At 38.0% G+C, this 15,480-nt stretch overlaps 1 protein-coding gene across 15 annotated transcripts in view; it reads left to right on the forward strand.

Moving 5' to 3' along the window:
• Window positions 1-15,480, forward strand: part of KMT2E (lysine methyltransferase 2E (inactive)) — a 60,270-nt gene that overhangs the window by 19,011 nt on the left and 25,779 nt on the right. For 12 of the 15 annotated variants that reach the window (XM_060279525.1, XM_060279532.1, XM_060279534.1 and 9 more), the window contains 10 exons: window positions 1,418-1,602; window positions 2,553-2,664; window positions 4,246-4,475; window positions 5,472-5,552; window positions 6,841-6,899; window positions 7,460-7,534; window positions 8,932-9,104; window positions 9,896-9,934; window positions 11,808-12,020; window positions 14,960-15,090. In XM_060279525.1, the coding sequence (XP_060135508.1) occupies window positions 1,532-1,602; window positions 2,553-2,664; window positions 4,246-4,475; window positions 5,472-5,552; window positions 6,841-6,899; window positions 7,460-7,534; window positions 8,932-9,104; window positions 9,896-9,934; window positions 11,808-12,020; window positions 14,960-15,090 (1,184 nt within the window). In that variant the 5' untranslated portion in view covers window positions 1,418-1,531. Of the gene's footprint in view, window positions 1-1,417; window positions 1,603-2,552; window positions 2,665-4,245; window positions 4,476-5,471; window positions 5,553-6,840; window positions 6,900-7,459; window positions 7,535-8,931; window positions 9,105-9,895; window positions 9,935-11,807; window positions 12,021-14,305; window positions 14,418-14,959; window positions 15,091-15,480 lie in introns of those variants that run through there. The other 3 variants (XM_060279536.1, XM_035128128.2, XM_060279540.1) reach the window with 2 other exon arrangements.

Raw genomic sequence — 15,480 nt, forward strand, 5'->3', positions numbered from 1 at the left:
CACAAGAAACTGCTCTCCACTTCCTCTGCTGCTGTTGGGACAGATGGAGGAGAGAAATTGACAGCAAAAGACTGATGAGGACCAGGGTTTCCCAAAATTGGGTTTCCAGTTGTGGTTGGACTACATCTCCCATCATTCTGTGTCTAGGGCAGTTGTCTACCAGCTCCATCTGGTATGCCGGCTAAGACCCTGCCTGCCTGTTGCCAGAGTGGTACATGCTCGGGTTATCTCCCTCTTGGACTACTGCAATGCGCTGTATGTGGGGCTACCTTTGAAGGGACTCAGAAACTACAACTAATCCAGAATGCAGCTGCCAGATTGGGAGTAGCTGCTGGGACCATTTAACACTGGTCCTAAAGGCTCCCACTAAGTTTCCGAGCAGAGTGTTGGTGCTGTCCTTTGAAGCCGTAAATAGCTTTTGCACACCTGAAGGAGTGTCTTCATTCCCGTCATTTAGCCCGGACACTAAGATCCAGTTCTGAGGGCCTTCTGGTGGTTCCCTCACTTCAAGGATACAGGGAACCAGGCAGAGGGCCTTCTCGGTAGTTGCACCCACCCTGTGGAACGCTCTTCCATCAGGTGTCAAGGAAATAAACAACGATCTGACTTTTAGAAGACATCTGAAGGCAGTCCTCTATAGGGAAGGTTTTTTTAATGTTTGATGTCTTACTGTGTTTTAATTTGTTGGAAGCCACCCAAAGTATCTGGGCAACCCAGTCTGATGGGCAACATATAAATAATAAATTATTATTGTTAATTATCATTAGGGATGATGGAAATTGTAGTCCAAAACCAGCTGGAGACCCAAAGTTAGGAAACTCTGGTATAGGCTCTCAGTTGGTCACCCTTAGTTTCAAATTGGCATGTAGAGCCTTCATTTTAAATTTATCTTGATGTTCTTTATTTTTGCTACATTTATTTGCTAAAGGAATCTCTATTCCTGTTTATTGTGAGTAACCATTAAATCACAATTATACCATTATACCATTTGATGGTGTTTCCTGCTCGGCAGGGGGTTGGACTGGATGGCCCTTGTGGTCTCTTCCAACTCTACGATTCTATGATTCTATGATTAATACAGATGTTTGCCCATAAACATGCACATTTATAAATGAAGGCTGCATGCATTTGTTGAGGGCATACAGTAATGATGCAGTTACTAACTTAATCAGTTTACTTTTAGCAGAAAGGGATGGGATTAATAAGTAACGTGTAAGAAAGTGGTTGAAATATATTTTATCCTTTTCTAGGATTGACATCTGAGTAAGTGTGCTTAGAGACTGCTTATTTGAGACTTCAGTTTCCAATAACTTAATGTTCATACTGAAATTTTAAAAAGGTAAGCTTTTTTAACTCATACATTTGAAATAAAAATTAAAAGTTTCTCTTTTTCTCTTTTTCTCTTTTGGTTAAACAGAGTTTGTGGATGCACTTAGATGTTTGCAATGAGCACTGTGGCTGGCATGCCCCAGTGTTTTGGATACCAATGCATAGAACTCCATAGTAATCGAATTTATCAGAAACGAACGTCATGAGCATAGTGGTCCCGTTGGGGGTTGACACAGCGGAAACTTCATATTTGGAAATGGCTGCAGGCTCAGAGTAAGTATTGTGGCACAACAGCAAATTTGCAAAATTGGTTCTAGCTTACATTTCATTTTATGCATCTCTGCAGTGTTGCTGAGTTTCAGTTGATTCACTTCTGGGCATAATAAACAGAATCAGAGTTTGTTGAACTCTACCTGAAATAGATTCAAATGTTACAGTTCTTAGCTTATAGTTTTCCTTCTTAAAAATCTTGACTTCACTTACATTTCAGTATGTATTGGAGCCCATTTGGTTATGTTCTGACAAAATTGCTATTTTTCAAGTTTTAGCAATATTTTTTTTCAAATATTCATTTCTACTTTAGCATCTAGAGTGATTCTTAAATTAACATTTATTAACTGTTCTCACAGTAAAACTTCATAACACTCCCCCCCCCCTTTACTCTGAGCTATTCAGTTTGGGGTGAAATCAGAATACTGATACATAACTTGTGCTTATAATAGAAAACAAAGTAATCAGGAGCACCTTCCTTCAGGGTCTACCTTTACAGTTCCTTAGTAAAACCTGTAAAATACATCCTTTCAGGATACTGACAACACAGGAAACCTGTGGTGCTGTGCTTATTCTGCCACTAGATGTCATAATTTATTGGGGTTTCAGATACTGCTAACAGCATATGGGCAGACTCCTACGCTGCATATGTGTTATCAGAAACAATAAGAATTATTGATACTTGTGTACTCCTGCCTTGTAATCTTTTTTGTGCCTCTGTGTTTTACAACATTGTCGTCGGTGTTGTTAGTATGGATAGTATTCACTTGATAGCGCATACCCATACAACTACAGAAACTTTAAATTAGTGCTGTTACTGACAACTTGCCAGACATTTATTTATTTATTTTTGACAGGAGCATAGCAACAAACATTTCCTTCTTTACCATAATACCTAAATATTCAGCACTTTGGAACAAAAGTGAAATCTTAATGTTTGTCTTGCTTTACAGACCTGAATCTGTAGAAGCTAGCCCTGTGGTAGTTGAGAAGTCAAACTATCCACACCAGCTATATAACAGCAGTTCTCATCATTCACACAGTTATATTGGTTTGCCTTATGCGGTAAGTTTTGTTTTTTTAAAGTATTTCTTCAAGGTTCTTTCCAATAAAGAGAACTTTAAATGTGCCTTGTTTGGTTGATTTCCCCAGCTTATTGTGGGAAGTCCTCCACTAAAACAGCCAAAATCATGACATGGTAGAGTGGTTCTGATACTAGAAGTCTTGTATTCACTCTTTATTAATGGGTTGTATCCAGACCTAAACTTTCACGGATGGAAAGCTGGTTTTAGGGAGGTATGGGGAAGTGCAGTAGAATGGAAGAGATGGCAAAAGTTGCATCTGCAGAAGAACAGTGACAAGATGGCTTGAGCATATAACACCAATCTTGGCCTGATTGTACTGGCTACCAATTAGCTTCAGGGCACAATTCAAAATGCTGGTTTTGACCTACAAAACCTTAAATAGCTGATAACCGCAATACCTCAAAGATCACCTTTACCCATACAAACGGAATCAGACCCTGCAATCATCATTTGAGGCCCTTCTCTGTGTGTCTCTTCTGTGACAGTTCTGAAGGGTGGCAGCACGAGAATAGGCCTTTTCTGCGGTGGCTCCCTGCTTGTGGAATGCTCTTCCCATGGGGGATGACCTTGTAGGATAATGGGATCAATATATAAATATTTTCAGAGTGATGAATAGGCTTGCTTTTCTTCCTGTAGATAAACGGCAGCTAATTGGGGACAGTTGCTATACATGTATAAAATAGAAATATGCCTTTAGTTAAACAGGCTAAGTCATGCACTTCACAAGAAATGCACTCCATTTTGAAGAATTCTGGCATTTCTTCTAGCTAGGTGAAATCTGTATGGGTGCCGAGAAACAAGGTGTGCTTTGTGTCAGTGTCCTTTTTAAAAATTCAGGTCAGATAAATTTCTCTGCTTTATTATGTCATGATTGGGGGTTGTAAGTGTGCATGTAGAGTCTTGACTAGTACCATGCTTAATGATGCCTGACAGTTTTCCTAGATAAAGTTATTAGTGATAAAAAGGTATTTGCTGTTCAGATGAAATGTGAATATCAACAACCTAGTGTGCAGTGGAAATTTGAGGAAAGCAATGCTTTGTTCACTGTTTAAAGAATAGTAGAAGATTAATTAAACGAAAATACTTTTAGTGTATACATTAAACCATCCTCTTATGATCTCTTCAAAGTCAGCCACACCTATTTGAAGGTGTATACCAAAATCATGTGAATAGAAATTAACTACTTCTGGTAACAAAATCAGATGTAGCAGATCTCTCCAGTACACAAGTAATCACACTAGTTTTCAGGTACTGATTTTACGCTTAGTGCCTTTCAAAACCAGGATAGTTTGTCATCTATTTTTTAACATCCCCATTAAGGTAGCTTGAGCTTCAAAAGTTTGGAAAAAAGTTTATATGAAAGTTATAAAAGAATGGAAGAGAGCGAGAATATATATATATATATATATATATATATATATATATATATATACACACACACACACATACACACACACATATACATATATATATATATATATATATATATATATATATATATATATATATATATACACATACATACAGTATAACCATCTACCTTCTAAATATCATTTCCCAGGACCATAACTATGGTGCTCGCCCTCCTCCAACACCTCCAGCGTCTCCTCCTCCATCAGTTCTTATAAGCAAGAATGAAGTAGGCATATATACTGCTCCAAATTTTGATGAGACCTCCAGTGCTACTACTATCAGCACTTCTGAGGATGGAAGCTATGGAACTGATATAACCAGGTGCATTTGTGGATTTACACATGATGATGGATATATGATCTGTTGTGACAAATGCAGGTAAAGTAGTGCCATATATGCAAACATTCTTAAATATTTTTTCTTGTGTACTACTGAAACCAGCCCCCCTTGTCCTTAATTGCTTAGAGCCATTTCCTTCCTCAGGCCCTTCACGGGCATTGTAGGGCATTATGCAAATATGGGAGAAAGAGAAGCCATCACCATTTTGTTATTGTGATAGCTGCCATTTTGCCTTCAGGATGGAGAGGGGAGGTGACAGACCAGCCAAGCCAGCAAAGACTTTCTGCAAGCGGGGGTCATACCCTGTTTCTCATATTTTAAGACATACCCATAAAATAAGCCATAGCAGGATTTTTAAGCATTCAAGGAATATAAGCCATACCCCGAAAATAAGACATAGTGATAGGCACAGCAGCAATACCGGCCATGGCAGGAGGAGGAGGAAAAATATAAGACATCCCCTGAAAATAAGCCATAGTGTGTTTTTTTGAGGAAAAAATAAATATAAGACATGTCTTATAATATGAGAAACACGGTACTAAGAAGGGTCACGGCTCACAAGTCATTGTTAACCCTGCAGAAGGGTAAGAGGGAGGCCTTGGGTATGAGGAGCTTGACCAACTGTTGGATGGGTTTTCTGGGCCAAGATTAATGCCATGTCTGAGAAGGTGGCACATGACTAAAAGGGGTGCATGGAAACATACCAAGATTTAATTAATATCAGTTTAATTGGAAACTTAAGGGGAAATGCAGTGTGCATTTTGACTGCATTGTCCCTTGGAGCTGCATTTGTTTAAGATTGCTAGACTGCTTTATGAACTGCTCTTATGAAGGAGTATTTTTGAATATTGTTTGAGGTGGAGTAATAGGGTATGTTGATAAAGCAGTATATTAAGTGAGTGATCAGATAGTAGAATGGAGCTTTAGGGAAAATAACTTGTAGCAGTATATCCAATGTAAGAGAAATGATGGAATCTGTGTGAACGTCAAATATCCTGCGAAAGTAACACTATCCTATTTTTTAAATCATTTAAGTGTTTGGCAGCACATTGATTGCATGGGGATCGACAGGCAGCATATTCCTGACATATACCTGTGTGAACGTTGTCAACCTAGGTAAGTCACCTGTGGTCAATTAAGAAAAACCCCTATGATGTTTGAAATTCATAGCTCGAATGTTGAAGTCATTGTTGCAGGTCATCTTCATGTTGTTTAAGTAGATGTTTAACATTCCTAAACTGTAATGCTAAATTAATCATTAATAGAAATGGAATAATAGAAATAATAGACTTGGGCTACAACCTGGAAATAATAATTCATTGAATTAGCCGATAATGGTGACTTCCCTGCCTAGCGGAAAAAATAGTGACTGCACTTTCAATGAATGAAGGCTGTTTTTGCTATCTTTAAAAGATACTTATATCACTACATGAAACTTTTATTGAAGATCACAGTAGATTTAATAAAATGAGAAAATCAGTTGTCCAAATGCATATATGAAATAAGGTTTTTGCATGTAGGTCAACTGCTGAATGGGCAAAAATATGGGCCTTATGTTGGGAAAAAGCTGCAATCTTGTACCCACTTACTTGGAAGTAAGACCCATTGACATGAATAAGTAAGACCTGAGCAGTCATGAATAGGATTACACACAGGAGGTGATAGTATTTCAGCAGTGCATACCCAAATGCACAACATACAAGTAGCTTTCTGCTACTACTGTTCTCTGAATTGGAACCATTGGCAATCAACTGCCATTGCTTGGTATCTCATCTGAGACATAGTTTTGATACCTGACTTCTTCCTCTGTCTTGGGATAGCAAAAAGATATGCAATCCATGTGAGAAAGGGATTTGCTTGCTGCTGTCACTTGGAAGGGTGGGTTGAAAACAGCTCCAATAACAGTAATTGGGGGTTAAATGAAGCAGCCATTCTGTAGCACAGTTTTTGTTGAATGGCTGAAAGCACCCTCTTGTTCACTCTCACGACTTATTTAAGTTCCCCCTTTCCACAATAAAGTATTATTTATTTTATTTATATCAGTTCTTCCCTGATTTTATGGGCTAGGAGAATCCCTTACCTAAATGGTTCAGCACTTTCTCCTCTTAACTATGAAACTAGAATACTGGAAGGGACTGCAATGTTTTAGTTCTGCTTTGTTTTGGTGCAACTGTTTCATTCTGGGCTTTATACTAAATTGTAAAATTCCTAGGGCAGGGAACTCCTTGCTAGGGAGTTTAGTTATTGTGAATATTGAAAAGGAATTTTCATACAACAGTGAGTGCAAACAATCATTTTATATCTCTGATTATTCCGTTTAATGTGTAGGAGCTATCTGTCAGAAAGTTTAGCAACAGAGTAATGTGTATCCAGTTTTATTTCTTTTTTCTTTTTTTGTCAACAGGAACTTAGATAAAGAGAGGGCAATATTGCTGCAGCGTAGAAAAAGGGAAAATATGTCAGGTAAGTAACAAAGTTCTTAAACTGAGATACAATTAGTGAGTGATTCTCCCAAAAGCTTTTGATTTACACAATGCTTTTGATTTACAGCCTTATACTGTTCAAGTTACTGGCAGTGGTTATTTTTCTTTTTAATTCTGTAGGAGAGCCAGGGTGGTGTAGTTGTTAGAGTGTCGTGCTTGGATCTGGGAAATCAGGGTTCAAATCCCCACTTGGCCATGAACCTTACTGGGTGATCTTGGGCCAGTCTATGCCTCGCAGCCTAACCTACCTCATAGGGTTCCAATCCAAATCTTTATTATGGCCATAGACCAGCATAAGGTGATAGCACCTCCATACATAAATAAAGCATGCTAGATAGGCAATAGGGCAAATGCAGAAGTAGAGGGTACACGTCCTCATACCCTGTTACAGTATACCAGCCATAAGATAAAAACATGTAAACCAGATCTTCCGTTTTAGACCTGCTGTGTGAAACATACCATCCTCTGACGTATATCAATCATAGCAGCACAGTATCTGGCAACTTAATATGTTATATCATGATTTATATCTTGGAACAGATATAAGGTTGTTGTGGGGATTAAATGAGGAGGAGGAGAACCAAGTGTGTCACCTTGAGCTCCTTGGAGGAAAAGGTGGGATATAAATAAATAATCAGATAGGATAATGGGTGCACGTGGCATGCTAGGCAAAATTAGTTTCTCTTGACATTAAGAATCCTTTAACTAAAAAAATGCATATGAAAATTTTTGGAATTAGCCAGACTAACATTTGTGTTATTGCTGCACCTCAAAAATGTTTTTTTCTCCTGCAACAAAAACTCATGTTTTTTCAGGGTTCCAAAAAGTGAGCCAAAACCTTCTTTTGGGTGTCCATGGTTTTTATCTTTCGTATTCTTGAGTTCTTGCCACCGTGTGTCTTGATTTTTTCTGTTAATTGTTGGTAAAATCTGGGCTCGTAGTTATGCGCTTCCACAGACTATTAACCATATTTTGATTACGTTGATTCCCAGAGGTTCAAAGTAGACATAAAGAAGTTGAGACCACATGGTTACAGTTGTTTAGATGGGGGAGAAAAAAATTAATCAGTATTGGATTTTTGAGAGTTCACTTGGTGAGATAAGCCACATGTTAGGTGATCTAGCCTGAAATATGAGAACAAATAAAACGTATACAGTATTTATGTTTGAGACTCAAGCAGCCACTAACACACATGAAAGGAACAGAGCTTGCATGCCTTTCTGTTTGGCTTTTACTGCAACCATTCCCACAGTCTGTGAAGCAACCAGTGTTTAGAAGAAGTTAGTTGCTTGCTTGGTTGCAAAGGCTTCAGCACCAAACGCTGAAGCTGTGGATGTCATTTCGTTGCCTATTCTAGATGGCTCTTTTGGACTGTGAATAAAACAGTGCTTCAGGTGGATACCAGGCCAGAAAGAATACTACCCACTTCAGAAAAGGCTTATTAGCTAACTTAACAGTTTTCACATAATATTAGCATATTTCCAGGAATGGTTTTAGTCTTATTAATCCTTATTTATTATTACTGAAATGCTTCTCAAGGTCAATTTGTGTAACCATTTTTGTATTCAATTTTTTTCGTTCATAAATTTATACTGACAAATTGATGCACACTGAGTATAAAACCATTCTTGCAACCTAATATATATTTCATTATGTTGTACATTGCGGATTAAGCAAATATAAATAAATGAATTTCTTATCCAAGCTATGATTTGATTTAATGCCTTTGGAAATCTTGTAGTACTTTTGGAAAAACATAAGCTCCCCTAAGTTAATTAGATTACTTGAGTAATCTAATGCAAAACTGGTGTGGTGTTCCTGTCCCCAAAAACCTGAACATGTAAATATAAATTTTACTGTCATTTAGTTACCAATGTTATTACCATTTCCATAATATTATTTCCATAAATGTGGTAATTGTATGTAAATACTTTTGGCAATTCAGGGACATGCATTAAGTATTGGAAACGGTTTATAAGATATATTTCCTGGCTTCCTTTTTCTTTTTAAAGATGGGGATACCAGCGCAACAGAAAGTGGCGATGAAGTTCCTGTAGAACTATATACTGCTTTTCAACATACACCAACTACAATTACTCTGACTGCTACACGAGTTACCAAGGTCACAGATAAGAAACGGAAAAAAAGTGGGGAGAAAGAACAAAACATCACAAAATGTAAAAAGGTAAGTTAATTCAATTTTCAATTTCTCATTACGTTTTTGGAGGTTCGTTGTGTTTGAACATTTTTCTTTCTATTTGAAATTCAGGAGTCACTGCTCTTGAAGGAGCACATGATCATTCTCCAATGGGTTTTGGAGAATTCATAGGCATCTCAGTGACAGAGGGCTATTTGCAGAGTAGGACTGAAGGATGACGATGATGAATTTATTATTTATACCCCACCCATCTGGCTGGGTTTCCACAGCCACTCTGGGCGGCTTCCAACAAAATATTAAAAATACAATAAAACATCAAACATTAAAAACTTCCCTAAACAGGGCTTCCTTCAGGAGGAAGCAGGGACAGAAGACTATTGAGATAATAAAGTACAGAGAGGCAACACCCATGGCAAAAAGAACACCAGAAAGAAGGTGGAAGTCAAGACCCAGGAAAGAAAGATGGAAGAGAGAGTGGGGCTGGCTCCTAAATTACACCACACACATTTCCATAATTTGGTGGGCATCTCCCTCCCTCCCCCCAGTCTATAATGTTGAAGTAGTCATATAGAGCACAACATTAATGTTTTGTGCTACTGGTTAAAAAGCACATAGATGAAGGAAAACTTCTGGGTTTGTTTCACAAACAACATTTTCTATTCTGCAAGATAAAAGATTTTTTGTGAAATGAACAATGATCTCTGTTTCTCCAGAGAATGAATGAGAATATGTATGTATATATATATATATATATATATATATATATATATGTATGTATTAAATACTTATACAAACCGACGTTTTAAATTATATTACAGGCTTTTCGTGAAGGTTCTAGGAAGTCTTCAAGAGTAAAGGTAAAAATTTTGTGCTAAATGATTGCTGCTGTTTAGTTTTGTACATTGAACCATAAATTATCATCCATTTTGTTCATTATTATAGGGGATTCAGAAGAGTCAGGGGGCTGGTTCACAATTCCTGCCTTTCACGTAATGCTCAAAGTGGTGAACCTGAGTCAAGATTAATGAAAACACTAAAACAATAATAAAAACTGTATAAAAGCAAGCAACAAAATAACAACAATTGATCCCAAAGATCTACAACACAGTTACAGCAGCAAAATATACAAAAGACAGCTAAAAAGCACACTAATAAGCTTCAGGCAATTTCTGTATAGACAAAATGCTTTCTTTAAAAGGGAAGGTTTTCACCTTGCAGCAAAGCCCATTCCTTCCCAGGAATGAAATTTGAGTACTGAAGTGCTCAGAACCTGTTTCCGGGGGCCCTGTCTGATTCTTTGGGTCGTTGACCTGTGGGGTGCCTGGTTTGTCCTCCAGAAGACTCCATGTCTTGTCTAGGCATGACAGTATCCTCATCCTAAACAGTAAAGGGCTCTAAAGGTTATTCCAGCACATTCAGTTGGGCCCAGAAACAAATTCGAGGCTATTAACAAAGTAGTTGCATGCTTCTGATACCTAGCACCAGTCAACAATTTGGCCACCACATTCTGGATCAGCTGCAGTTTCTGGACGCTCGGGGACATCATTATTACAGCAGAGCAAATGTGATGCAAGGAAGGCATGTTTCACCATGGCCATACTTGGTTTTCTAGAATGGACACTGCTGATGCACCAGCATAAACTGAGCAGAAGCATTCCTGGTTGCCACTGTCACTTGGACGTCCATGCTCAAAGTGGGACCCAGGAGCACTCCCAGATTGTGAATTTGACTTTTCGAGAAGTGATACCCCATGCAGTAAGCATTAAACTCCTATTCCTAGATTGACATTCTTAACTGATCTGGAGCACCTCTGTCTTGCCTGGATTAAATGTCAGTCTGCTTGCCATAATCCAGTCCTTTACTGACTTTGATTGCAGTTCACGTCCACAACCTAGGACTAGGTGAAAAGGAGAATGAAAGTTAAGCGCTAGCCAAATACTAATGGCATTGCACTCTTATCTCCTAACAACCTCTCCCAGCAGTTTTCTGTCGATGTTAAACTGCCTTGAGTGACAATAGAACACAGAGATAAGTCAGTATACAAGGAATCCAACAGGAATCTATCCCCTGGGAACCACCATAAAATAGTTCAACACAATCCCATGCTAGCCAGTGCATCCAGAAGGCAACAGAATGCTCACCATGGTGCAGGTGGCAAGTGAAACTAAGGCCGTCAGCTTTGTTTTCAGTTTAGCAATGTCCATATTTGTTTAAGACACCTTAAGACCTGGGTGTCTAGTGTCAAATTAGCCACTAAGCGTTATAAGCTGACTTGCTGTTCCTTAACTGAGTAACATGGGGATTTAAATTTCTTCATACGGGTGCATACCGAACTCAACATTCAGGAGTTAACATAGTCTGTTCTATCCATCTTAACTCTACCCTGCACTTGTCATCCAAGGCCCCACTCCCCGAGAGGTTCGGATGGTGGCAACAAGAGAAAAGGCCTTTTCTGTGCTGGCTCTCCGACTGTGGAATGCTCTCCCCAGAGAGGCTTACTTGGTGCCATCGTTACATGTCTTTAAGTGCCAGACAAAAACAATCCTCTTTATCCACACCTTTAGCAATTAAACAATCAATGGCCTGTTAAAGCTGTTGGTGGGGGGCTGTTACTATGATTTTTTACACGTTGGATCAATTTACAAATTGATTAGCTAATTATTTGGCTGCAGAGTTTTAGTTTCATACCAGACATCTTGTCTAATTTTATATATCTTAACTGTGATTTAGGGCTCAGCTCCGGAGATTGATCCTTCTGAAAGTTCCAACTTTGGATGGGAAACTAAAATCAAGGCATGGATGGATCGTTATGAAGAAGCAAACAACAACCAGTACAGCGAAGGTGTTCAAAGAGAGGCACAAAGAATAGCTTTGAGATTAGGAAACGGAGATGACAAAAAAGAAGTGATCACCAGCAACTCAGTTTTCAAACCTCCAGTAGAGGTAAATGAAAATATGTTCAACGCAACACCAGTCTTCTATAATTATAACATAGCACGTTTTGCATTTCTCTAAGCAGAAACAGAGTTCAATATATTGATACCACATCTCCTGTATTTTTAGTACAGGAAAACCTCCTTGTTTATTGATTTTACATTCTGAAGTACTCAACAGTTAATGAGGACTAGGTTACCCGTTATGACCATCAATTTTCAACATTTTGAATTTAACTGTCAGGTCACCACCGCAGATGTATATTTTGCATCTTTCCTGTTAAAATTTATTTTTTAAACAATGTTAGCAATTCATGATAATCTAAATTTCTCAAGTCTACCCACGGAATAGCTGCAACGCCATCTAAAACCCATCCCTTCCTTTGCCAGCTACCCCACAAAAGCTTCTCCAGAGGGTAATGGGACCTTGCTGAATAGGCTGGACTGTGGTTAGTAGAAAGGGGGGTCCCCAAAAAGCAGGTGGTGGTATCTCCAAAGTGCCCACTGTATAGAGCACTAAGATACACATTTACAGTTAAGGATGACATTCAATATGTGAAAGTTGCCCTGTGCATAAGATGGCTCTGGAATGAGCTTCTTTGTGCCAGGAGGGAGTCCAGACAGTATTTGATTCAGTGCCAGCTTTTAGGGCTGCTGTTAAATACATGGACTTCACTTAACATTATTAACAATTTAAATGTAAATGGGAGAAAATAGACTCTTTTGGTTGCTGTTACCTAGTGGGTATTTTGCTATGCATTTTTGTATTTTTATGTCTTGGGAAGCAGTTGCCTCAACTTCAAATTTTTACTCTCTTCCCCTCCACTGTTAACCTCAGTGGAACTTTACACCTGTATTCTGATGCAGTACAGTTACTGTCACTTCAACCAAAATTTTAAGTAAGTAATGAAGGCAAAAGCATATTTCTTCCAATATATTTCTTCTTTTATGTATCCAATTTGCCAGTTACAGAATGGAACAAATTATGTTTATGAAAAGAGAAAAACTTCCACTACTTAACTTTTGATGAAAAAATCTTGTTACTATTATGGAAAGGTAGTTAAGGTTATTTAGTCAAATATACTAACTAATAAGTAGGGATATATGCCTTGATGTCCTGGGCATTCCACTTCTTTATTCAGAAAAAACGGGTTTAATGGTGTGTACAGGAAAATAATAAAACAATGTCCATAGATCTGACTCGATTTGAACAGCTTCCATTTCCTCTTTGATACAATGTGTACTCTTGGTAATGCAATTAGCCAAATCATCTTGTGTGGTCTTGGAAGATCCAGTTTGACTCTTAGTAAAAATAAAACGTCGAAACTGTTTTCCCTATTCTTAATATTTTGTACACAAAAAGGAACACATCTAGGTATTATAGAAAAATGTTCAAGTACAAATGCTAATTTCTTAAAGTAAAATACCCCTTTGATATATCATTACAACTTCCATTCAGAGAGAATATTAATAATGCTACAAATTGGTGCTTTACTGAACTTTTAGCCCGAGGAAGCAATATCTAAATCCTCTGTTGTTCAGATTATCAGTACACATCTGACCATTAAATCCTTATAAAGAAAAGTGCATCATCTAATTTAACTACAATATTAGCAAGGACAACTATTTCCAATATAAACAAAAAGTAAAATGTGAAGTACTGTGATCTGTTAGGTACTGTAAATATCCCAATGTTTCCCATTTTTCCAGCACCCCATTATTTACACATACTGGCAAATAAGGAGGCACCCCATTATTTACACATACTGGCAAATAAGGAGGCACCCCATTATTTACACATACTGGCAAATAAGGAGGCACCCCATTATTTACACATACTGGCAAATAAGGAGGCACTTTGTACTCTGTATGTACCCTTTAAAAGTGCATTATTTGATCAATGGCAAACATGGAGATAGTCACATCGCCTAATAATGTATAGTTGTTCCATTCATTGTGTGTTTGTGGTTTATCAATGGCAGCCGCTTAAGAACTGACTAGAAAGTTCCTGTCCCTAGCACAGGCTGTTGCCTTTTGTAGCACCTAGATGATAGGTTAATCCACCTTGAAAATGTCATGTGGTATGTTCCCCAAACCCTGAGCAAATAATTTGTCAATATGTTGCAAGAAAGAGTAGACTACAAATTGGCACCATCAGCCGCCTGTCATGCAGTCTATGGAAGGAATCTGCAAGCTGTTTGATAAATTAATGTTGTTAGAGAGAGACTAAACATAAAGGAAAAGTTACATTCTCAGATCTTGTAATAAGAAGCATCTTTGCTTCTTTCCCTCTAGCATCAGCATGGCGCACGTGACGTACTCCTTGGAGGAATGTCCCTGCTTGCAGAGACCTTCGCCTAGATATAGGCCAATTCTCTTTTGCTCAGAAGTGACACAATTACAAGAGGTGTGAGTTCCTTAGTTGTTGTGTCAAGAGTACAGTAAGATTTTGCTTAGAAAGGCGTATTCCCACCTGAGGCTATTGAAATGCACCAGAAGTTTCCTTTTCCTAGAAATCAGCATGTTGACATTTTCATCAAAATGCCTCTTACTTGGCATCTGTCCTTCTGCTCTTGCTAGCAGATTAGAGAAGAGACTGCATATTTCATGTGTTGTCATTACTTCCGCACACCAGTTTATGGCCTTTTTAACCAGAGGGTTTGAAACATCTTTTGAGGAAGGGGTTCCCTAATATACTTTGAAAGACTTGTATTGGTTTTCATTTTTTAAATACTGTGGTGGTGGTGTTTTTCCCAAAATGTAAAATGTCTACATAAATACAATACTGAATCTTATGGTAGGAATAAAGTCAATTAGCTTTTAAAAAGAAAGAATATCATTGAAATTACCAAGTTGCTCCTTAAAGTTGTATGTTATAATCTGGTTTTTTAATAGCACTAATGCAATCAGCTTAATTAGATTTCTTACATTTTTCTTTTATTCTTCTAGAGCTATATTCAAAAAAATAAGAAAATCCTAAAAGCTGCCAAAGACTTGCCTCCAGATGCACTTATTATTGAATATCGAGGAAAGTTCATGCTGAGAGAACAATTTGAAGCTAATGGATATTTCTTTAAGAGGTACTTTTCTTTCAAATCTAGCTTTAATTACCTATGATCCTGCAGTTAATTTTTTGTTTTTCTCTCAGCTTCTGACAAAACTTGCATTTTTAATTCCATGAGAATGCAACCGCGCCTTCTGATCTTTCATTACTTCACATCTCAGTCCACTTGCCTTTGAAAATTCAGCAGCTAACATTGTTCACTTGGTCTACCTTGGAAGTAAGCTCCATTGAACTCAGTGGGGCTTTCTTCTGAGTTGGCTGACATAGGATTGCAGGGTTAGTCCATCCCTTTGACAGTGTTGCCCCAGTGTTGTGACAGGCTCTTCACAGCACAGCACAGTTTTGCCTCACTCAGTCTTTTCCATGTTTCTCACTTCAGCTCTTTGTCATTAGACTTCAGCTGGCT

Source organism: Zootoca vivipara, chromosome 10, assembly GCF_963506605.1.
Source record: "Zootoca vivipara chromosome 10, rZooViv1.1, whole genome shotgun sequence".
Lineage (NCBI taxonomy): Eukaryota > Metazoa > Chordata > Lepidosauria > Squamata > Lacertidae > Zootoca > Zootoca vivipara.